General features: G+C 44.4%; 2 protein-coding genes across 5 annotated transcripts in view; both read left to right on the plus strand.

The window, feature by feature from the left end:
- Nucleotides 1–16,108, plus strand: part of SERINC2 (serine incorporator 2) — a 42,563-nt gene extending 26,455 nt beyond the window's left edge. For both annotated transcript variants that reach the window (XM_044287940.1, XM_044287941.1), the window contains exons 3-10: nt 710–888; nt 3,200–3,279; nt 4,145–4,282; nt 5,030–5,199; nt 7,215–7,305; nt 9,444–9,576; nt 10,087–10,293; nt 14,659–16,108. In XM_044287940.1, coding sequence (XP_044143875.1) covers nt 710–888; nt 3,200–3,279; nt 4,145–4,282; nt 5,030–5,199; nt 7,215–7,305; nt 9,444–9,576; nt 10,087–10,293; nt 14,659–14,797 — 1,137 coding nt within the window. In that variant the 3' untranslated portion in view covers nt 14,798–16,108. The remainder of the gene's footprint in view (nt 1–709; nt 889–3,199; nt 3,280–4,144; nt 4,283–5,029; nt 5,200–7,214; nt 7,306–9,443; nt 9,577–10,086; nt 10,294–14,658) is intronic.
- Nucleotides 16,109–21,388: 5,280 nt separating this feature from the next.
- Nucleotides 21,389–23,790, plus strand: part of HIVEP3 (HIVEP zinc finger 3) — a 146,310-nt gene continuing 143,908 nt past the window's right edge. For all 3 annotated transcript variants that reach the window (XM_044287950.1, XM_044287953.1, XM_044287951.1), the window contains exon 1: nt 21,389–22,257. The gene's annotated coding sequence lies outside the window, so the exon portion shown is untranslated. The remainder of the gene's footprint in view (nt 22,258–23,790) is intronic.

The following is a 23,790-nucleotide window of genomic DNA, read 5'->3' on the forward strand; positions in this document are numbered from 1 at the left end:
CAGTTGTGGTGCAGTTTTAACTGTGTGGACATATCCTATCTGCTCATCTGGATATATAATCATCATGTCCCCTATTAGGCCTAGTTCACACTTCAGTGATTTTCAGCCAAAACCAGGTGTGGGTCAAAAACAACTAGTGTAGATCTTTCCATTCTACCGTATCTGTGGAGGCTCCATTCCGGGTTTTGGTTTGGAAATCACTGAAGTGTGAACTAGGCCCTATGGGCACCATAATGCCGTAGATAGTGAAACATGGCAGTTTTCTTTTTCATATGAAAGCATAAGGATTTGTATGGAATCTGTGAGAACCTCTTCATGCTAGGAGCCTAGTGGTGGCGGTCCTGATCAGTGGTTGAAGGCTGTCAGTCATCGGGCGAGACCTCCCTCTGGATTCTTCAGTTCACAATGTACAGGGGCATAAATTAATAATGTACAAGTTCTATTGAATCCTCTTCCATATAACTACCGGTCAATATAAATCTGCCCAGCTCGTCCTGCTCTAGAACATTCTAATTGCACAGCATTTTCAGATTAAAAGCTTGGCTTTGAATCATGATTAAAACATGAACAAGTGTCACAATTCTGAAAAAATAAAGTGAGTATTTGAGGACTTTTTCTTGATGCAGCGTCATCATCAAAATGCTAAAAAAGTCAGACTTCATGGTTTGTGCTGCTCTCATGTCTGTCATGCTTTGTCTTCCATTCTCAGCTCCCATGGTTTTGCTCCTCATCCAACACCATTTCTGGCTCTGTGAACTGTGACATCATTGTAGGACACCTAGCAGTGTACCGCATGTGTTTTGCCATGGCTGCGTTTTTCTTCCTGTTTGTCATAATAATGATCTGCGTACGAAGTAGTCGGGACCCACGAGCATACATACAGAATGGGTAAGTCTGAACGTCACAGAAGAAAGGGATTGTCCACGTGTTTTATATTGATGGCCTATCTGACTATTGGGGGTCTGGCACCCGGCGCCCCCTTCTATTCACTCTACTGCAGCTCCCTTCATTGTGTAGTGAGTGGGGCTGGTTACTGCAGCACTGCTCCCACTGAAGTGAATGGGCACAGTGCTGCAGTAACGATCTCCATCCACTACACAACGGAAAGAGTTCTCAACAGGTGATCGGCTGGGGTGTGAGGCGTCTACCCCCACCGACCCGTCCTCCAGATAGGCAACTGATATAAAAGGAGTGGCCAATCCATTGAATATTTCTGTTGATATTCCTTATTTAAGGTGGGATGTTTTATTTTTGATAGAAACAGTTTGGGGTACTAATAATGTATATAATAATGTAATGTTCTGGTTGTAAAGGGGGGGGGGGGGGAGTAAATCCGCCATTGTTTTTTGGGATTTGTTTTTATGCAGGATAAATTACATCCAGAAAAGCATACTGGTCTGACACCGCACAATGTAAAGGCCGAATGTCTGGAAGGAAGCTGTCCTTCCCGACAGTCTGGTGCTCGCTCAGTGAAGGAGACTGCTGCAATTACATGCAGCGATCTCCCCCACAGTATGAGGATGAAGGATCACTACTGCTATTGCTCTTCCTTATACAGCTGTGCTGTTTCTGGGCAGCAGGTCACTGTTTAGACAGGACGATCTCCTGCCCAGGAATGATGATTCATGTGCCTGCACAAACAACAGCGTCACCCGATGAAAGATGAATAGATTATTGGGAACAAGCGTTTGTAGGAATGTTCTTTCCCAATAACCTGCCCGACAGTCGGCCATGTAAATCCACCTTTACTCTCCTGGGTAGTTTCCCTGCAGTGAACCTGCCTGATGAGAGCGAGCCTGCTGACTGGATCCCACATTACCTTAGTTGTCCCCATCATACCCAGAAGCATTTCCACTGGCAGTTATGCCTGCTTCATCAGCATAAGGGTAAAGTAAATAGACAATTAGTTCAGAAAGGTAAAATAGTCACAGGGGCCTCTGTCCTCTAGGTCTCAGTGGGGTAAGCCATGAGAGCATCTCACAGACATGCATAGAAAAGTAGACTTCTGGTCCATACAGCAGATGCTGTGTGAAGAGACAGGTCAGTATGCCGGTCCACCTGATCAAACGGCTAGAAAGTGCTGGGTTAGTAAACTTTCCGTACTGAAGCTTTTTTTTCTTTTCTTTTATTGCCTTTTTTTTCTTAAAACTTTATTAAAGGGGTTGTCTTCTTCAGCAAATAGCATTTATCACATAGACAAACATAATACAAGGCGCTTAGTAATGTATTGTGACTGTCTATATTGCCTCCTTTACTGGCTTTATTAATTTTTCCAATATATTTTACTGCATCATACACTGCTTGTTTCCATGGTGACGACCACCCTGCAATCCATGAGTGGTGGTCGTGCTTGCTCACTATAGGAAAAAGTGCCGGTCTTACTGGTCGCCGGGACCGAGAAAGCACGCATGCGCAGCAACCCCCGACCTGGCCACCTCGTTTCTAACCCTGCAGTGGTGGCCATAACACCCAGCAAAGGCAATATGGACAATCACAGTACATTAGTAAGTGCCTTGTTCTTAAGTATATGTACATGATAAATGCCATTTCTGCAGTGAGACAATCCCTTTAAACTTCTTTTTTATAATATTTGTAGGCCCATTCTGGGAATGTGAATACCTACATAATATGGTGTGATGATTCTGTATTGCAGTGTGTTATGTCTGACATACAGCCACATACATGACAGACCTATGGTCGCTGTTGACCATAGCATCTAAGAGGTTAAATAGCCAGAATCGGAGATCTCTGATCCTAAATGTTGTGACAGGGTCAGCTGACACCCACTACTGGAGGCATGGGCAGAGCTTCTGAGTCTGTACCAGGTTTGTGCGCTACATCCTGCATAAATGCACAGTGCAGGAGGCGGGTGAGCCATGTATCAGTTGACTAATGGAAGCGATAGTGTCTGTGAACACTTTTCTTATGATAGATCTAATTTAAAAGATTAGAAAAACATGGCTGCTCTCTTCCAGTTCAGCTCTATAGACGTTAATGGGGTTGAGCTGCAATACCACACTTGACCTGTAGGCAGGCCTGGCACTGTTCTTGGAAGAGAAGAAAGCAGCCAATTTGTTCTAATCCCAGTATATACTGTTCATTTCCATGTAAAACTGGCCACAATAAAACCAGAACCTCCATGTATTTTAATGTGACACTCTGCTTTTTGATGCTGATCTGTCTTGTTGCTTTTGTCCAGGTTTTGGTTTTTTAAGTTCCTGATCTTAGTGGGAATTACAGTTGGTGCTTTCTTTATACCACACGGAGTATTTACTACAGGTAACGACTTGTGGCGTTAGTCTTCTCCCTGTCCTTGCTCTTCCTTCCTTCCCTGCCTCCGGCAGCTTTCTGTGTAGTGTACATGTCTATAGCTCTCCACCTGCCTTGCCAGCTACATGTCTTTGTGTAACCATTTAAAGGGAACCTGTCACCTGGATTTTGTGTATAGAGCTGAGGACATGGGTTGCTAGATGGCCGCTAGCACATCCGCAATACCCAGTCCCCATAGCTGTCTGTGCTTTTATTGTGTCCAAGAAACTATTATATATATATATATATATATATATATATATATTATATATTAGTGTGTGTGTGTGTAAATGAGGCTACTAACGTTCCCGGAGCCCAGCCACACCCACTGTGAAGGAGCCCAGCCCTGACCCGCATCCTCTGAATCTCCTCCTTGCTCCCGGACGTCACAAAGCTAGAGCGCCGTAATCTCATGATGCGCAGTTCATTCCCTGAGGCTGATGCCAGTACAGGGAAGGAACACTATGCTGACACTGCGCATGTGCTAGTCGCGAGATTACGGTGCTCTAGCTTTGTGACGTCTGGGAGCAAGGAGGAGATTCGGAGGATGTGGGGCGGTGCTGGGCTCCGGAAACGTTAGTAACAGCTCCTTGGGCTTCTTACTTGCCTCATTAACATATATAATGTTGTTGTTTTTTTGACATGGTAAAAGCACACAGAGCTATGGAGAATGGGTATTGCGAATGTGCTAGCGGACATCTAGCAGCACATGTCCTAAGCTCTATACCAAAAATCCAGGTGACAGGTTCCCTTTAATAGCTGTCCACAAGTCTTAGTGCTTGCCTGCCTGTATATTCTGTTCTTCAGGCTGATGTACTTCTTTTCTCTCTTACAGTATGGTATTATTTTGGCATGGTTGGTGGTTTCCTGTTCTTCTTGGTCCAGCTAATCCTCATTATTGACCTTGCTCATTCTTGGAGTCAGTCCTGGCTTCTGAGAGCTGAAGATGGGAATACCAAGTGCTGGTATGCGGGTAAGTCTGAAAACAGTGAAGTGTAGGATCTTTGTATTCTTAAAAGGAATGTGTCATCAGAAAATGACCTATTGTTTAAATCGCATCTTTATAACATTTAAAAAAAAAATTTTATTTTTTTATTTGTCAGTGTCACAATATTAAAAATATATAATACTGCAATTTTTACACAGGCCACTAGGCATAAAATATGTTAAAGGGGTTGTCTCATTTCAGCAAATGACACATCATGTAGAGAAAGTTATTACAGGGCACTTACTAATGTATTGTGATTATCCATATTGGCTCCTTTGCTGGCTTGATTCATTTTTCCATCACACTATACACGGCTTGTTTCCATAATTACGACTGCCGTGCTTGTACACTATAGGAGAAAGCGCCGGCCTCTATGGTGTCCGGGACCGAGCGTAGGAACGCATGGGCAGCAGCTCCTGTACCGGCCACCTTGTATCTGCACTGCAGCGGTGGCTGGGACAAAAGCTGCCTGTGGTGATAATAATGATGGCTACTGAAAAGTTACCTATACAGAAAATCATGAATTATTATTTTATTCAGTGGACAGTGTAAAAAAAAATCGCAGCATTATGTCCATTTTAAAAAAAAATTGTGACATGGGGAAAAAAAAAGCCTAAGAAAATATGTTTAATGTAAAAACATAACTTAAACAATAGATCATTTTCTGATGACACATTCCCCTTAAACTTAGTTTTTTTGGGCACGGATTAATTAACTTTTTTGTGTTTTTAGCTCTTCTCATCTGTACTGTGCTGCTTTATGCTGCTGCAATTGCTGCCATCGTGGTCCTATACGTATACTACACCAAACCGGATGGATGTGCCCTCAACAAACTGTTTATCAGTTTGAACCTGATATTCTGTGTAATAGTTTCTATTGTATCAATCCTTCCAAAAGTCCAGGTAAGAAGCTGATGGTAATGTATGACTTGGGGTGGCATTTTAGAGGGGTTGATTTGGGAATTGAACCAAAAATATCCATCGGAACATAAAAATGCAATTTATAAAATAACTGGAATGGTAAATCCGTGTAAGAAAAAACAAAAACAAAATCCATCACCACTCTTGTTCTAGCTGGTCTCTGCTTCCTGGTGCCTCAGTGATTTGCCAAGCACGCATGTGTGTCGAGATGGACCATGAAGTAGAGAGCGGCAGGGGATGCCTTTAATTCATAGTGTAGTGTATACAGGATATACATTGGTGGCATATTTCTAGTATAGGTCTGCAATGTCCCATCATTAGGGGCCCACCACTGGGACTGCTAGAACAGAGTAACCTTGGCATTAGGAAGCGTTGTGCCACTTCATCTCCTGCCAGTTGTGTTTAGTTTTTTTCCTGGCAGACACATGGTCAGTCACAGACAGCAAGCGCAAATCCTTCCGTGTGTATGAAAATAGTTCTGAATTGTCCTGGTTGTGTAGAAAGTTCAGTAGAAAAGTCTTTTCTGGCTCCTAGGTTCGCATTTTCATTATGAGGGATAGTGCTGTAGGATATAAAGTGATCCCATACAGTATGTGTGTATATTACTGCTGTCTTGCCTTATCTAGGCCTCCAGCAGTTCAGTAGAGCTGTCATAAAGGGGCTGTTTGGCCTGGGAGCTACCGACCTGTGACTTCAGACATAAAAAAGGAGACTCACCGGTCCATGGTCCCACCACTGACCCATTTTTTTTTCAGCTTCTGGTCCTCTGGGATTGAGGAGTTGCTGAGTGCCCTACCGCAACGGCCAAGCACATGCCTCAGGGGTCACAGTGACTTGAATGCTACATCATAGCAGTGGTGTACTGTTCAAGCCTCTGTGACAGTTGATGCTCGTTAATGCCCACGGTGGTCCCCGGAATGCAGAATTGGAAGGACAGTGGACAGGTGTTTTTTATGTTCAGGGGTACAGGTCCATAGCATAGGAGTTGACGGCTCCAAGGCTGGAACCCCCTTAAAATGCCCTGCTGACCCTGTCTACATAGTAAAGCTGACAAGTGAGCTCCAGAAAACAGGAAAGGGGAGCCAAACTAGAACCATCTCCATACCTCACATGGATCCAGAGATCTCCCCATTTATTGTTCCAGATGCTCTGCTAGATTCCCTTCAGCCTGACGGCTCAGGTGATGTGTCCTTTGTGCTGTAGTTCTCTCTCTAAGGCCTCTTTCACACTACAGTATGTTGAATTCAGTGTTTTGTGTTCGGTTTTTCACGGATCCGTTGTTCCGTTTTTTGCTTCCGTTGTGGTTCCGTTTCCGTTCCGTTGTTCCGTTCCGTTTTTCCGTATGGCAAATACAGTATACAGTAATTTCATATAAAAAATTGGGCTGGGCATAACATTTTCAATAGATGGTTCCACAAAAAACGGAACGGAAATGGAAGACATACGGATGCATTTCCGTATGTGTTCCGTTTTTTTTGCGGACCCATTGACTTGAATGGAGCCACGGACTGTGATTTGCGGCCAAATATAGGACATGTTCTATCTTTTGAACGGAAAAACGGAAATACGGAATGCATACGGAACACATTCCGTTTTTTTGCGGAACCATTGAAATGAATGGTTCCGTATACGGACCATATACGGAACGCAAAAAACGGACCGTATACGGAACGCAAAAAACTGTAGTGTGAAAGAGGCCTAAAACTATCACTGCTTCAGTGACACTAGTTACAGCTGGTGGCAGTTGAAGGATGGAACTGAGCATGTGCGACCGCATCAGTAACTGGATGTGCACATTACTATATAGATTAAATATCGGGGGGCAATTATAATAAAGTAGGGAATAACAACAGGAGCATTTTTGTAACCAAGTCAATTACAAAAGTAACTAGTTTTTGATGTTGAATTAAATTTAAATAAAAATGTAACATTTAACCCCTTTAAATAAAAAGTTCCGCCGTTTTTGTCTTTACATTTTTCCGGTTGTCTTTTTGCAGGAGGTTCAGCCACATTCTGGACTATTACAGGCATCCGTTATCACCTTGTACACCATATTTGTGACCTGGCTGGCTATGGCAAATGTTCCTGGTAAGTAACCAGCTAGTGTTGAATAAGATGGGTATAAGACACGGGGGACATTTATCAATGCTTTTACGTAACAATTGTGGCGTAAAAAAGTTGCACATTATGGCTCACTGCATCTGTGCACCATAATTTGTGTCTTTTTGAGCTTCTTGGCACTTTTCTGACGTGATGAGAAAAAGGGGTGTGGCTTAGCGGAAGGAAGTGTGGCTTTGCGCCGCCGCTTCATTTACATAATTACAAAAAAGTACAGGGGTGCTAATTAACCATACTATAACATTCGCCACAAAGTGGCGGAAGTTATAGCAGAAGTGACTTTGGTTTTTGGCGCACAGCAGGGCAGAGATGCGCCTGATTTGTTAAGAGGCTTCTGCCAGTCTTGATATATCTTCCCCATTGTACGATAGTGTTGTATATGGAGAAATAAAACAGTAATTTTCTTAATATAGTTTTCTGCTATATGTTTACAATACATTTTAGGGAACTAGCACCAACTGCCACATAATTGAATTGCGCCACCCTTAGTATGTTCAGGTAGCTGCAAGTCATATTTCTCTCAGGTTTTAAAAACCTTTAATTTTGAGTTGGCGAAAAGTGCACCAAATTTATCATAACTCCGCACTCTGGGGGAGATTTATCAAAACTGGTATAAAGGAAAATTGACTTGGTTGTCCATAGCAAACAGTTAGATTCCACCTTTCATTTTCCTAAGGGGCTCTGAAAAATGCGAGGGGAACTCTGATTGGTTGCTATGGACAACTAAGCCAGTTTCCACCAATTTTGATAAATCGCTCCCAATGTTTGTTAAATTTGGTGCATCTTTAAATTGTCTACAAACTATTCTCCATTGTTCCTATGCCACTCTACTGTAGTCAGTTTGCTGATTTTTAATTTAAACCACTTTTCAAAAGTAGCAAGGGTTGTTTAAAAAGTCACAAATTATGGTGTAAAACTGAACTATGTTTTGGATTAGTTTGTTCAATTTTGGGGATGAGTGGTTGGGATGAGTGTGCTGTATGATTGGTTGGGATGAGTGTGCTGTATGATTGGTTGGGATGAGTGTGCTGCGTGCTTGCTATTAGTGTGCTGTATGATTGGTTGGGATGAGTGTGCTGTATGATTGGTTGGGATGAGTGTGCTGTATGATTGGTTGGGATGAGTGTGCTGTATGATTGGTTGGGATGAGTGTGCTGTATGATTGGTTGGGATGAGTGTGCTGTGTGATTGGTTGGGATGAGTGTGCTGTGTGATTGGTTGGGATGAGTGTGCTGTATGATTGGTTGGGATGAGTGTGCTGCTTGTTTGCTATTAGTGTGCTGTATGATTGGTTGGGATGAGTGTGCTGTGTGATTGGTTGGGATGAGTGTGCTGCGTGCTTGCTATTAGTGTGCTGTATGATTGGTTGGGATGAGTGTGCTGTGTGATTGGTTGGGATGAGTGTGCTGTGTGATTGGTTGGGATGAGTGTGCTGTATGATTGGTTGGGATGAGTGTGCTGTGTGATTGGTTGGGATGAGTGTGCTGCGTGCTTGCTATTAGTGTGCTGTATGATTGGTTGGGATGAGTGTGCTGTGTGATTGGTTGGGATGAGTGTGCTGTGTGATTGGTTGGGATGAGTGTGCTGTATGATTGGTTGGGATGAGTGTGCTGTGTGATTGGTTGGGATGAGTGTGCTGTGTGATTGGTTGGGATGAGTGTGCTGTGTGATTGGTTGGGATGAGTGTGCTGTGTGATTGGTTGGGATGAGTGTGCTGTGTGATTGGTTGGGATGAGTGTGCTGTGTGATTGGTTGGGATGAGTGTGCTGTGTGATTGGTTGGGATGAGTGTGCTGTATGATTGGTTGGGATGAGTGTGCTGCTTGTTTGCTATTAGTGTGCTGTATGATTGGTTGGGATGAGTGTGCTGTGTGATTGGTTGGGATGAGTGTGCTGCGTGCTTGCTATTAGTGTGCTGTATGATTGGTTGGGATGAGTGTGCTGTGTGATTGGTTGGGATGAGTGTGCTGTATGATTGGTTGGGATGAGTGTGCTGTGTGATTGGTTGGGATGAGTGTGCTGCTTGTTTGCTATTAGTGTGCTGTATGATTGGTTGGGATTAGTGTTCTGTATGTTTGGGATATTAAATGCTTACTATTTCTACCTCAGATAAATATTGTAATCCCACCTTGCTGGCTATTGTGAACAATGGGACTGCTCCATCATCTACAGTGGCTCAGTGGTGGGATGCTCCAAGCATTGTTGCACTTGTGGTCTTCATCTTGTGCACTCTGTTTATCAGGTGAGTGACACAGCAGCAGTGTGGGGTTCAGCCTCTCGCTCTTATCCAGGTTTTGGCTTACGTTTTCTACTAGTCGGTTCTCATCCCTTTTTGCCTACTTGGGTTAGGGTCCATTCACACATCCGTATGTCTTTTGCGGATCCGCAAAACACTGACTCTGGCAATGTGCGTTCCGCATTTTGCAGACAGCACATCGCCGGCACTATAATAGAAAATGCGTAATCTTGTCCACTATTGCGGACAAGAATAGGACATGTTCTATTTTTTTCGGGAACAGAATTGCGGACCTGGAAGTGCGGATCCGCATTTCTGGATCCGGGCAGCACATCGTGCGGCCCCATAGAAATGAATGGGTCAGCAATTCCGTTCCGCAAAATGTGGAACAGAATTTCGGACGTGTGAATGGAGCCTTAAATGGACCAGATACTTCACGGTATCTTGAGAATCGCTGCTAGAAGGCCTCATGTCACTCTGCATTGTTCCACCTGTACTCCTCTCTTCTGCTTACAGCATCCGCAACTCCAACAACCAGCAAGTGAATATGCTAATGCAAACTGAAGAGAGCAGCGGCGATGGCGCCGTCCACAGCACTGAAGATGGGGTCCATAAAGCATATGACAATGAGGAGGATACCGTGTGCTACAGCTACAGTTTCTTCCATTTCTGCCTCCTCCTTGCCTCTCTCTACATTATGATGACTCTGACAAACTGGTATCTGTAAGTACAGACATTCACTCATCTCATCGTGATGTGCAAATATGTCTTGGGGTCTGATCACACTCTGCAGATTTCTGTGACTTCCATTCTTCTGAAGGGGTTTGCAGAAATCCAGTTACGTATGGGATGAATTTGTAGCTGCAGAAATTGTGATATGGATACACAGGCAGCACTTTCAGCTGATCGCCTCAGGTTCTGCTCCTGGGAAACATCTTATTTTGCTTGGGAAGGCTGCGGCCAGTCAGGCGTTTTCCCTGCGGCATGGTGGCCACTTGTAACACAAGGATGGCTTGAGGCTGCCAGAATGAGAGCAAACCTAGCCTTCTGTGTACATTCAGGAAGATTTGAGTTGGGGAATCTTGGCATAGTCCTGCGGGAGTTACCAGACTATTAGTTACAGTATATGATGTCAGCGGAAGGTCGTACAAGGCTGGGGTGTCACCCGAGAACTGAACCACAAAGGCAACACATAACTCTCCGACATGGACTGTGGCAGCCCTTCTGCAGCTGTTTCATGTCTGAAAGTAAATGGTTTACCGCCAGCGTGATGAATACAGTGACCGTTTCTGTGAAATGTTACTCTATCTATTGAGCATGCTGACAATGATAGCATTATAAAGCTGGCTATGCACTTCAGATCGGTGTTGGCTGAAGAGCTCATTTGGCCGGTTGCTATGTCCCCCGACAACCAACACAAAGTTTAGAGTAAGCTGCGGCCAGACACTTCTGGTGGATTCACAAAAACTATTATGGGAAGCTCACCAAAATAGAGCATGGCCGCTACCATCCAATAGCTAAACAATAAATATACAAAACAATGACCAGCTCACAAGAAGTCCATTAAATCTACTTTAATCTCAACCTATAAAATCATGCCAAATATTGGCCAATCATACATACAGAAATAAACTCTTATGTACTGGTATAAATACACCAAATAGAAATATAAAATGAAATAAAATGTACTCCTAAAAATTTCTTAGGAATAAAACATTTTTAGGAATAAATTTTATTTGATTTTATATTTCTATTTGGTGTATTTATACCAGTACATAAGAGTTTATTTCTGTATGTATGATTGGCCAATATTTGGCATGATTTTATAGGTTGAGAATAAAGTAGATTTAATTGACTTCTTGTGAGCTGGTCATTGTTTTGTATACTTCTGGTGGATTATTTTATCCCAGAACAAAGGGATCGACATGTTAAAATCCAACAAAACCATTCTTCTTTCCCATGACATCAGATAGTTGTCGAGTCCAGGTGACTATCCAGGTGACTAAAGGGGTTGTCTGGCTTCTAGATATTGACGACCACCTTATGGAGCTGAGCTGCAGGAGCTATGCATGACCACTACACGGTGGACAGAGCCGCCTGCTTCTGACCCCGTCCACTCTGTTATTTCTTGTGCCCATGGCTAAACACTAAGGCCTCATGCACGCGGCCGTTCAGTGCATTGGGGACTGCAATTTTTTTGCGGTGCGGAGACACGGACAGAAACACCACAGAAGCACATTCAAGTGAATACGGCCACGTCCGAGCAAGTGGCCTAAAGGTGGCTATACACATGGAAAGGGTTGTCTAGGCTCTAGATACCGGTGACCTGTCCATAGGCTAGGTTATCAATATCAGATTGGTTGGGGTCCAACACCTGACAACTGTCACTGATCTGATCACAATAGTGTATAGTTGGCTGAAGCCACTAAGAGCGGTGAGTTTGGCTGACAGTTTAATGTGTGTGGGCAGCTCATGACTCCCCTTCCTACAGATGATATCGGGAGAGAGGATAGGGCAAAGTGAATATTTTCACACTATCCCATTGATTTCCCTGGAGATAAGCTGCCAGAGGTGTTTGGCAAGGGCTTACTCCCCTCTTCCCATTGATAACACATACTGAATGCGCATGGTGGAGCCGAGAGATATCATTCAGCCAACAGCTATTGTGTATAGCTGCCTTAAAGGGAATCTGTCACCAGTCTTAAGTAAGGGCAATATAAACATGTGACAGATCCCCTTAGTAAAATGCTGGGGCACTTTCTTTAACCCCATTTTCGTTTTTACTCCCAGCATTCCCAAAACCATATATATATTTTTTATTTCATTCACATAGCCATATGAGGGCTTGTTTTTTGCAGGAAAAGTTGTACTTTCTAATGGTATCGTTTAAAGTTGCATACAATGTAGTAGGGAGCGGGAAAAAAAAAATCCAAATGAGGTGGAATTATTAAATAAAACCACACTTCTGCCACAGTTTTATGCGTTTTGTTTTTAAAACGTTTCCTATGGGTGCACCTGGCCTGTTAATTTAATTCTGTCACTACGAATACAACGATACCCCACATGTATAGTTTTTCTTGTGTTTTAATACTGAAAAAAATGTTTACTTTGGAAAAAAACTAAGGGGGTCGTTTAATATCCAGAAATACACCTATATTAGGCGTATTCATGGCGCAGATTGCGACGCAACGATTAGATTTCACCGCTCACGCCAGGCCTAAAGAAATTGGGCGTGGCATAGGCAGGGAAGGGGCTGGCAGGCCTGTCTCATTCATAATTTTCTACACCTGCTTTAGGTGTAGAAAATGGTCTAAATGTAAGCCAGCAAGGAAGCTGGCTTATTATGTAAAACTCAAACAAAGAAAGTAGACATATTTGATATCATTGCGTCCATAACAACCTGCTCTATAAAAATAGCACATAATCTACCCTGTCAGATGAAACTTGTAAAAAAAAAAAAAAAAAAAAAAAAAACTGTGCCAAAACGGCAATTTTTCTGGTTACCTTGCCTCACAAAAAACGTAATATAGAGCAATTAAAACTCATATGTACCCCAAAATAGTACCAATAAAATTGGCACATTATCCCCTAGTTTCCAAAATGGGGTAACTTCTGGGGATTTTCTACTGTAAGGGTGCATCAGGGGGGCTTCTGGCAATAATCTGCCTTCCAAAAACCATATGGCGCTCCTTTTCTTCTGCTCCCTGCCGTGTGCCCTTACAGCAGTTTACCACCACATGTGGAGTGTTTATGGAAACCGCAGAATCAGAGTAATAAATATAAAGTTTTGTTTGGCTATTAACCCTTGATGTGTTAAAGAAAAAAATGGAATAAAATGGAAAATCTGCCAGAAAAGGGAAGTTTAGAAATTTCATCTCCATTTACCTTTAATTCTTGTGGAACACCTAAAGTGTTAACAAAGTTTGTAAAATCAGTTTTGAATAACTTGAGGGGTTTAGTTTCTGCAATGGGGTCATTTATGCGGGGTTTCCACTATAAACTCCTTAAAAAGTGAGTTTTGGAAATTTTCATACAATTTTACAAAGCAATTCTTAAAATTTTTAAGCCCTCTAACGTCCTAAAAAACTTAAAATGACTTTTACAAAATGATGCCAACATAAAGTAGACATATGGGGAATGTTAAGTAATAAATATTTTATGAGCTATCACTTTCTGTTTTAGGGCTCTTTCACACTTGCGTTCTTTTCTTCCGGCATAGAGTTCAGTCGTCGGGGTTCTATGCCGGAAGAATCCTGATCAGGATTATCCTAATGCATTCTGAATGGAGAGAAATCCGTTCAGGATGCATCAGGATGTCTTCAGTTCAGGACCGAAACGTTTTTATGGCCTGAGAAAATACCGCAGCATGCTGCGCTTTTTGCTCCGGCCAAAAATCCTGAACACTTGCCGCAAGGCCGGATCCGGAATTAATGCCCTTTGATCGTTTCGGCGCATTGCCGGATCCGATGTTCAGCTTTTTCTGAATGGTTACCATGGCTGCCGGGACGCTAAAGTCCCGGCAGCCATGGTAAAGTGTAGTGGGGAGCGGGGGAGCAGTATACTTACCGTCCGTGCGGCTCCCAGGGCGCTCCAGAATGATGTCAGAGCACCCTATGCGCATGGATGACGTGCCATGTGATCACGTCATCCATTCGCGTGGAGTGCCCTGACGTCACTCTGGAGCGCCCCGGGAGCCGAACGGACGGTAAGTATACTGCTCCCCACTACTACTATGGCAACCAGGACTTTAATAGCATCCTGGCTGCCATAGTAACACTGAACGCATTTTGAATACGGATCCGTCTTCAAATGCTTTCAGTTCACTTGCGTTTTTCCGGATCCGGAAGTACATGAAGTACAATGTGTCACAGGAAAACTGTCTCAGAATGGTTTGGATAAGTAAAAGCGTTCCAAAGTTATTACCACATAAAGTGATGCATGTCAGATTTGCAAAATTAGACGTCACGAAGGTGAAAAATGGCTTGTCTTTGAAAGGGTTAACCAGTCCTCACTTCTAATACATGGACCACTTATTAACAGAACACTGAACCTGTGGTCTAATGCCAAGTGTTTTCTTTTCCCTTCCAGGCCAGGCTCATCGGATCAGTCCCTCACCAGTCCTTGGTCAGCTGTGTGGGTGAAGATTTCCTCTAGCTGGGTTGGTCTCCTCCTTTACCTCTGGACACTGATTGCTCCCTTGATTCTTCCTGACAGAGACTTTCACTAATCCGCAGTCCTTTTTGATATGTTGTATGATATTTTGTGATTGCCGTTGGCCTGGCACAGCACTTCGTATATATTAAGAGTAAGGAATGTGTCGGACTGACCAGCCATACTGACCCGGTGCAGTGTTTTACATGGCAGGCCAGAACACAAGGCTATGTATTAACACAGCAATTATGATTGGTAACTTTGTGATCCAATTCCTGCAGCCACTTGCACTATTTTATAATTATACCGCCTTGCCTTACTTGTTGGTAAGTGATTTTCACTAGTAATTTTCTAAAATGGTGCCTTAGATATTCACCGAAATATGTATGTGAGGGGCTCTATAGAATATACCCTGCATACTGTTGTTCAATACCCACAGTATAGGTCATAAGTGTCTTTATGGTGGGGATTTGACTGCTGCCTCCCCCTCCTTACTAATAATGAGGTCAGGTGTTCCCCAAGAGAATCTGTCGGCTCCAAAACAGCCCCCCCCCCCCCCCCCAATACTTAGGAGTCCCCTCTGCTGGTTTGAACTCGGCATCACTTACACTATACACTGCTTACTCTAGTTTTGGAAGGTGGGGGGTGGGGTGCTGGAGCTGACAGTTTTGCAGTCAAGCGTGCACAATAATGCTCTGTTCACTTTCTGTGGGATGGAGTGGCAGTGGGGACAAGGAACTCAGCAGTTAGACCCCTCTTACCAGGCACTGTTCTGTGGACAAAGCAAAACCGTGTTTGGGCAGCAAGGTCTAATATCCTGGTTTGGTGCAGGTCACTCGCCCATACTACAGTCAAGGTTGGTGAGAGCACACGATGGACGCATCCTTTGGATTAAATAGTTCTCTCACCTAACCTTGCATTGGACTGTCCTGTGGATAGGCTTTGATTGTGGAAGAACCATTTTAAAGGGAACCAGTCATCGGAGTCACAAGGAGCATGAAATGCTGATGGGCTCCCTCATTAGAAAGTACAACCTTTTAGGCCTTATTCACACGTCCGTGAAGAATCCGTATTCGGTCCGTGTGTCTGCCTTTGACCTCCATGTGTTATCCAGATTCCAAGGACACTGCTTAGCTGAAAATTAATTTATAGACCATCTCCTACTAGTCGTCCGTGAAAACAATGTACCAAATCCGGATGGCATCCATGTCGGGTTTGATTTTCACGCAAAGACCTCAATGGACGTGTTTGGTCCACATTACGGACCAAAGTAGTGCATGATGGCTCATGCACACGACCGTTGTTTTGAGGTCCGTTTTTTACTGATCCGTTGTTCCGCATCTGAGGTTTTTTTCCCCTCTGATTTAAGTCCTCTTCCGTTATTGCACAAAACATATCCGTATGGTTTCCGTATTTGATCAGTTTTTTGCAGATCGTATACAGAAACAGTAACTTGTTTATCACCAAACACATGAGCAATATGGGCTGGGCATAGCATTTTCACAGTATGTATTCGCAAAATACGGATGTGTTCCATATTTTTGGCGGACCCATTGACTTGAATGGGGCCTCGGACCGTGATTTGCGGACAATAGGACACGCACTACTTATTTGCGGAACGGCCATGCGGAAAAACGGAAAATTAATGCTCACAGGGTAACTTCTGTATTTTCTACAGCCCCATTGAAGTGAATGGTTCTGCATACGGTCTGCAAAAAAGAACGGAAGCGGAAAGAAAATATGTTTGTGTGCATGAGCCCTGAGTCTGTGGTTTTTCCACTGATGTGTGAATAAAGACATTAAAATCGATGGGTACGTGTATTTTTTGTGCTTCACTGAGGTGTGAATAAGGCCTTACTCTGAAACACCGCGATATTGTAGGTTAAAGGAGTTGTCCAGTTCAGAGTTAAACCTGGACATACTGTATCCCCATTTTCACCCCGGCAGCTCCCCTGATATTAGCATCGGAGCATTTCATGCTCCGATGCTCTCCTTTGCCCCGTGCTGAATCGCACAGGCCAGAGGCTTTTTATGGAAATCCAGTGATGTATTGGGCTCTCCATAGAGACTGCTAGGCAGAGGCTTCCACCGAGAAGTGAGCCTGGTGATGTCATCGGCTCTGATGGGCGGGCTTTAGCGCTGCCCTGGCCTGTAAAACGGTTAGGGCAGTGCTAAAGCCCGCCCATCAGGTGGTGACGTCACCGAACACACTGCTGGATGGAAGCCTCTGCCTAACAGCATAATAATATAAACAAAAAAGTCCTTGTCCTGCGCGATCCAGCGCAGGGCAAGGCAGAGTGTCGGAGCATGAAATGCATCGATGCTCATGTCAGAGAGGCCAGAGGGGTGAAGATGGGGATACGTCTGGGTTCAGGTGTGAACCCGGACAACCCCTTTAGGTGAGACTTCTTTGACCAGATCTCTGCTGACTCTTCCTGACCGCTCTGGACACATATACATTTGTGAATGTTATTACTAGCTCTTACATACCGCAGCCAGTATACTGATCCTTAGGACTGAGTTCTCATAGTTTGTATTTTCTTTTGTAAAATATTTTATATGATATTCAGATTGATGTCCGTTAGACTATAAATAAAACGTGTAACGCTATTCCATGGAACGTCGTTACTTTCTCCCCATTTTCTGTGGTAGACGTTCAAACCTGTGTAGATTTACTTCTCATTTTTTTTTTTATCTCTAATCTTCCCAAATGTGTATTATTGTGTATCTGCCTTGATTTTTGACTCCATTGAATAGCGTTTATAATGTAAATGCAGAAACGAGTTAATCTTTCTCAGTATCACTAGGGGGCGACAAAGTGCAGCGAATGGCATCGATGATGTAGTCACGGATGGGCTGTATGAAATGTGACAAACAGATGGCAGCAGTGATAACACCATGGAGTAGGCAGAGAGTGGCAGTCATTCCAGGTCAGCCCGCTGAGGTGTGAGGAGACAAAGGCGCAGTGGCAGACTTTTCTAAATACATAGATTCTAAAGAAAAAACCCCTCTTTTAAGAATATATTTTTTGGGAACGAGAGAGCTGTCCCTGGTGCAGTAGAGACAGCTGAGGACTGAATTGCTGGCTTTGCGGCGCACATTAAGCAGACGTAGAGTGTGGCCCGTGGCATTATTAGCAATTGTTTTTTCAAGGTAAACGTGGCTGCGTCATGATGGTCCTGAGTGCGGCAGTCATCCTGTATACGCTCCACGGTGTACAAGGTTTAGTGAATCATCCGCCCCCTTAATTGTTGCACAATGCTCTGTTTCCTGCAGTCAGAAACAACTACAATTACGAAGGACTGATTCATACATTATTCATACCTACAAGGTCTTTCTTTGAGATATTTCTATGCATAGAAAAAAATGATATGCCGGTAGCAAAGCGAGAGTATGCCCCATTTACTAGGATGTACATGCCAATCCAGATGGGCATAAGTAAGGGCTCATGCACAAAGCCGTATGTATTTTGCGGTACGCAAAATACGGATGACATCCGTGTGTATTCCGTATGGCCCCTAACAGAACAGTACTCTCCTTGTGGAACGGACACACAGAAATACGTAAAAAAAACTGAATACACACGGAGTAACTTCGGTTTTTCTTTTTTTTACGGACTAATTGAAATTAATGGTTCCGCATACAGTCTTCAAAAACAAAACAAAAAACAGAATGGACACGGAAAGAAAATATGTTCATGTGCATGAGCCCTAAAATGGACAGAAAACCGTAGGGTACCAAGAATAGGTGTAGATTGTAATGACTGTTTTAGGGTGCCTTCTCATGTGACAGATTTTTTTTTAGCAGAATTTTCTGTGACTGAAAAATCAGTTCAGTCGTCTGAATGTTTTTTTTTTGTGTAGAAAGCACATGGGTTTTCTGCAAGCATTACTTATGGAAATGATCAGTCTGCAACAAAATCTGCACCCTTGGGCTGGTTTCACATGGGCGTTGCGGGAAAAGATGCGGGTGCGTTGCGGGAACATGCGCAATTTTTCCGCACGAGTGCAAAACATTGTAATGCGTTTTGCACGCGTGTGAGAAAAATCGGCATGTTTGGTACCCGAACCTGGACTTCTTTAAAGAAGTTTGGGTTAGGTGTTGTGTAGATTTTATTATTTTCCCTTATAACATGGTTATAAGGGAAAATAATAGCATTCTTAATACAGAATGCATAGTAAAATGGCGCTGGAGGGGTTAAAAATAATAATTTAACTCACCTTAATCCACTTGATTGCGCAGCCCGGCTTCTCTTCTGTCTTCATCTTTGCTGTGCACAGGAGTAGGACCTTTGATGATGTCACTGCGCTCATCACATGGTCCATGATGGATCATGTGATGAGCGCAGTGACGTCACTACAGGTCCTTTTCCTGTGCACAGCAAAGATGAAGACAGAAGAGATGCCGGCTGCGTGAACAAGTAGATTAAGGTGAGTAAAATTATTTTTTTAACCCCTGCAGCCCTATTGTATTATGCATTCTGTATTAAGAATGCTATTATTTTTCCTTATAACCATGTTAAAAGGGAAAATAATAATGATCGGGTCCCCATCCTGATCATCTCCTAGTAACCGTGCGTAAAAAATCGCACCGCATCCGCACTTGCTTGCAATTTTCACACAGCCCCATCCACTTCTATGGGGCCTGCGTTGCGTGAAAAACGCACAATATAGAGCATGCTGCGATTTTCATGCAACGCACAAGTGATGTGTGAAAACCAACGCTCATGTGCACAGCCCCATAGAAATTAATAGGTCCGGATTCAGTGCGGCATTAGGCCTCTTTCACACGACCGTGTCCGGATGCGTTGCGGCAAACCCGTGTGAGTAGGTACGCAATTGCAGTCAGTTTTGACTGCGATTGCGTTCCATTCAGTTTTTATCGCGCGGGTGCAATGTGTTTTACACGCGCGTGATAAAAAACTGAATGTGGTACCCAGACCCGAACTTCTTCACAGAAGTTCAGGTTTGGGTTCAAGGTTGTGTAGATTGTATTATTTCACCTTATAACATGGTTATAAGGCCCCTTTCACACGGGCGAGTTTTCCGTGCGGGTGCAATGCGTGCGGTGAACGTATTGCACCCGCACTGAATCCTGACCCATTCATTTCTATGGGGCTGTGCACATGAGCGGTGATTTTCACGCATCACTTGTGCGTTGAGTGAAAATCGCAGCATGCTCTATATTGTCCGATTTTCACGCGACGCAGGCCCCATAGAAGTGAATGGGAAGCGTGAAAATCGCATAGCATCCGCAAGCAAGTACGGATGCGGTGCGATTTTTCACGCACGGTTGCTAGGAGACGATCGGGATGGGGACCCGATCATTATTATTTTCCCTTTATAACATGGTTATAAGGGAAAATAATAGCATTCTGAATACAGCATGCATAGTAAAACAGCGCTAGAGGGGTTAAAAAAAAAATGTAAAAATTTTTTTAACTCGCCTTAGTCCACTTGATCGCAAAGCCTGGCATCTCCTTCTGTCTCCTCTGCTGAACAGGACCTGGGGTGAGCATTAAATAGAGGTTAAGGACCTTTGATGATGTCACTCCGGTCATCACATGGTCTTTTACCATGGTGAATCACCATGGTAAAAGATCATGTGACGTACCATGTGATGACCGGAGTGACGTCATCAAAGGTCCTTAACCTCTATTTAATGCTCATCCCAGGTCCTGTTCAGCAGAGGAGACACAAGGAGATGCCGGCTTTGCGATCAAGTGGACTAAGGTGAGTTAAATTATTTATTTTATTTTTAACCCCTCTAGCACTGTTTTACTATGCATTCTGTATTCAGAATGCTATTATTTTCCCTTATAACCATGTTATAAGGGAAAATAATACAATCTTCAGAACATCAATCCCAAGCCCGAACTTCGGTGAAGAAGTTCGGGTTTGGGTACCAAACATGCGTGATTTTTCTCACGCGAGTGCAACGCGTGACAATGTTTTGCACTCGCGCGGAAAAATTGCGCATTTTCCCGCAACGCACCCGCCTCTTATCCGGGCAAAAAAAACTGACGCCCGTGTGAAAGAGGCCTAAGGGAAAATAAGAGCATTCTGAATACAGAATGCATAGTACAATAGGGCTGGAGAGGTTAAAAAAAATATATATTTTTTTTAACTCTCCTTAATCCACTTGTTTGCGCAGCCGGTATCTCTTCTGTCTTCATCTGTGAGGAATAGGACCTTTGATGACGTCACTGCGTTCATCACATGGTCCGTTACATGATTCATCACCGATGCCTCTTGTACAACGTTCGTGTGCATCTGTTCTATGCATTGGGGACTGCAATTTGCAGTCTAAAATGCACTGGAAATGTCCGTGCGGCGGCCGGGAAGGATCGAGACATATTCAACTTGAATAGGTCTGTGATCCGTCTGCATCTCCATGATTGCGGACACATTAAAGTGAATAGGTCCCCATCCGTGAAGTGTACACGTGCCGGTGCCCGTGTATTGCGGACCTGCCGTAATGCGGGCCGCAATAAATGTTGGTGTGCAAGAGGCCTAGTACAGTACCAGCAACGTGTACGAGATTTGGCAGATCTCATGCACACGTTGCATGTTTTTTACGCACACAGACTGACCTGGCATGCAAATTTTAAGATCCGTGCCTTAAAGTGGTTTTCCCCATAGACTTCAAGGGCTAAAATACACAGAATATCTGTGATAAAACCGCAATAGTGTGAATTTATGTGCGTTTTTACGCGAGGTGCCCTGTGTTTGTGGCAGGAATGGGCTTTTCCTTACTCCAGAGAACTGTGCCATATATGCTATGTGACTCCATGAAAATCTTCTCTTGCCTCTGTATGTCCTAGACTCCTATAGTATGTCTTCATCGTCTCAATGCCATTCAGGTTGTAAGGGGAGGGGATTAGGTTTAAAAAAAAAAAAAAAAGTAAAAGTCATTCACACTGAAATGCAGGCGGCGAAGAACTTACATTTCTGGTCTTTACAAATTCCTAGCGTGTTTGCCGCCAGACACTGAGGACATACCCCGACCCCCACCCGCACGGTTCCAAGCACAGAAGCGGAACACGACTCTATGCAATATAGAGCATTGACCTTACAATAACAAGGTGCTGAATTGTCAAGCCTCCCCTTCCTGACAAATGGGCGCGACCCGGCGCCCACTACCAAAGACTGTAACTGAGCACTACCATTTCTACTACGAGGAGGTGTCGTCTCTCCCTTCCTTCCAGTGGGCGCGTCCAAGCCATGACTGTGTGCAGTGAGAGGCCAACTACTGTACGTTTTCACACAGAGGCCTGCTCGGAGCCTCCCCGCCTATACGGTGGGCGCGGCTAGGCACTGGCTGACAGCATTGAAGGCTGGCTGTACCACGTCCCCCCTATAGGGGTTTTTTGGTGTTGGTTATAGCGGCCGGCTCCAGGCTGTGTGGTTATGTGAGAGGACGACAATGCCAGCCCCGGCTCACACAGCTTCACTGCCCGGGGCTGCCTGGGAAACGACGTCTGCAGAGCCGTGACGTCATCGAGTCGCAGGGCTGGAGATAATGACATCATTTGCGGTGAGTGCAGCCTGACCGGGCCTGTGACACCTGAAGCTGTCATGTGTTCCCTCTGCTGTGCAGTGCGGGAATCATTGCCTGATAATGGCTAGCTTCCACAGCCTAAGCATTTTCCTGAGGGTCGCCGCTGTTTACTAGTGGGATTAGTCGAGTATTGTGACACTCCAGCTGCCACACTTGGCACATGCTTGTAATTGCTAGGAGCCACCTACCGCTGATTTCACACTAGAGGTGTAGGGTGCTTGTACCCAGTGCCAGCTAGCATGATGGCATCTCATAAGCTTCTGTTCCCCCACATCCTGCTGGGCATAGTGGTCCGGTGACAGTGGAGACCTGTCACAAAGCTGCCCCTAAACCACCTCCATCGCCTTATACCTTTCAGGAATAGCTTTGATGCCTCTGCTTGTCATATTCTTATTTTTATCAGACTGGCGCCTGATCTGAATACTTTTGTAATTGCATGTAATTAAAAACTTATTATAGCCACTGAGGTCAATTAAATATACCTGTATAGTGCCATCTGCCTTTTCCTTATTTCCCTGTCCACCTGGCTGAGGTGGTCGTACACAGGGGTGCACCTAACCTTTCTGCTGCATGAGGCGTCAATATAGTGCTATACACATAGCCCCCCTCATAGTAACAGTGCTCACAGACTACTCTTAATAGTAATAGTGCCCCCAGACAGTACCCCAGAGAGTGCCCTTATTAGTAGTAGTGCCCTCCATATTGTGCACAATAATAATACTGCCCCCACTATTATTAATACCCCCATAGGGCCCCTACTATATGTAAGGCCCCCCCATAGTGCCTACGTTCATGACCACATTATCGTGCCGCTTGAGACCCGTCTCAGGAGGTCACTGTGATGTCATCGAGACCTCCTGCCCCTTATACTGCCTCATAGGCCTCAGGCCTGATGAATGGCGGGGATAAGCCGTAAGCTCCCTTTCCTCCCTGTTAGGCAGGTGCTAATCTCACCTCATGGCAGATGTGGCCCTAGTCACCCATGCTCAGTTCAATCGCCACTAGCTGTTTCTAATGGTAGAAGCTGTGACAGCTACAGGGGGAGAGGTGCATAGAAAGGACGCACCCCAGAGCAGTGATAGGGAGAACTGCAGCAGAAAGGACATGCTCCCAGAGCAGTGATAGGGAGAACTGCAGCAGAAAGGACATGATCCCAGAGCAGTGATAGGGAGAACAGCAGAAAGGACATGCTCCCAGAGTAGTGATAGGGAGAACTGCAGCAGAAAGGACATGCTCCCAGAGCAGTGATAGGGAGAACAGCAGAAAGGACATGCTCCCAGAGTAGTGATAGGGAGAACTGCAGCAGAAAGGACATGCTCCCAGAGCAGTGATAGGGAGAACTGCAGCAGAAAGGACATGCTCCCAGAGCAGTGATAGGGAGAACTGCAGCAGAAAGGACATGCTCCCAGAGCAGTGATAGGGAGAACTGCAGCAGAAAGGACATGCTCCCAGAGCAGTGATAGGGAGAACTGCAGCAGAAAGGACATGCTCCCAGAGCAGTGATAGGGA

The sequence above is a fragment of the Bufo gargarizans genome, chromosome 3 (genome assembly GCF_014858855.1).
Source record: "Bufo gargarizans isolate SCDJY-AF-19 chromosome 3, ASM1485885v1, whole genome shotgun sequence".
Lineage (NCBI taxonomy): Eukaryota > Metazoa > Chordata > Amphibia > Anura > Bufonidae > Bufo > Bufo gargarizans.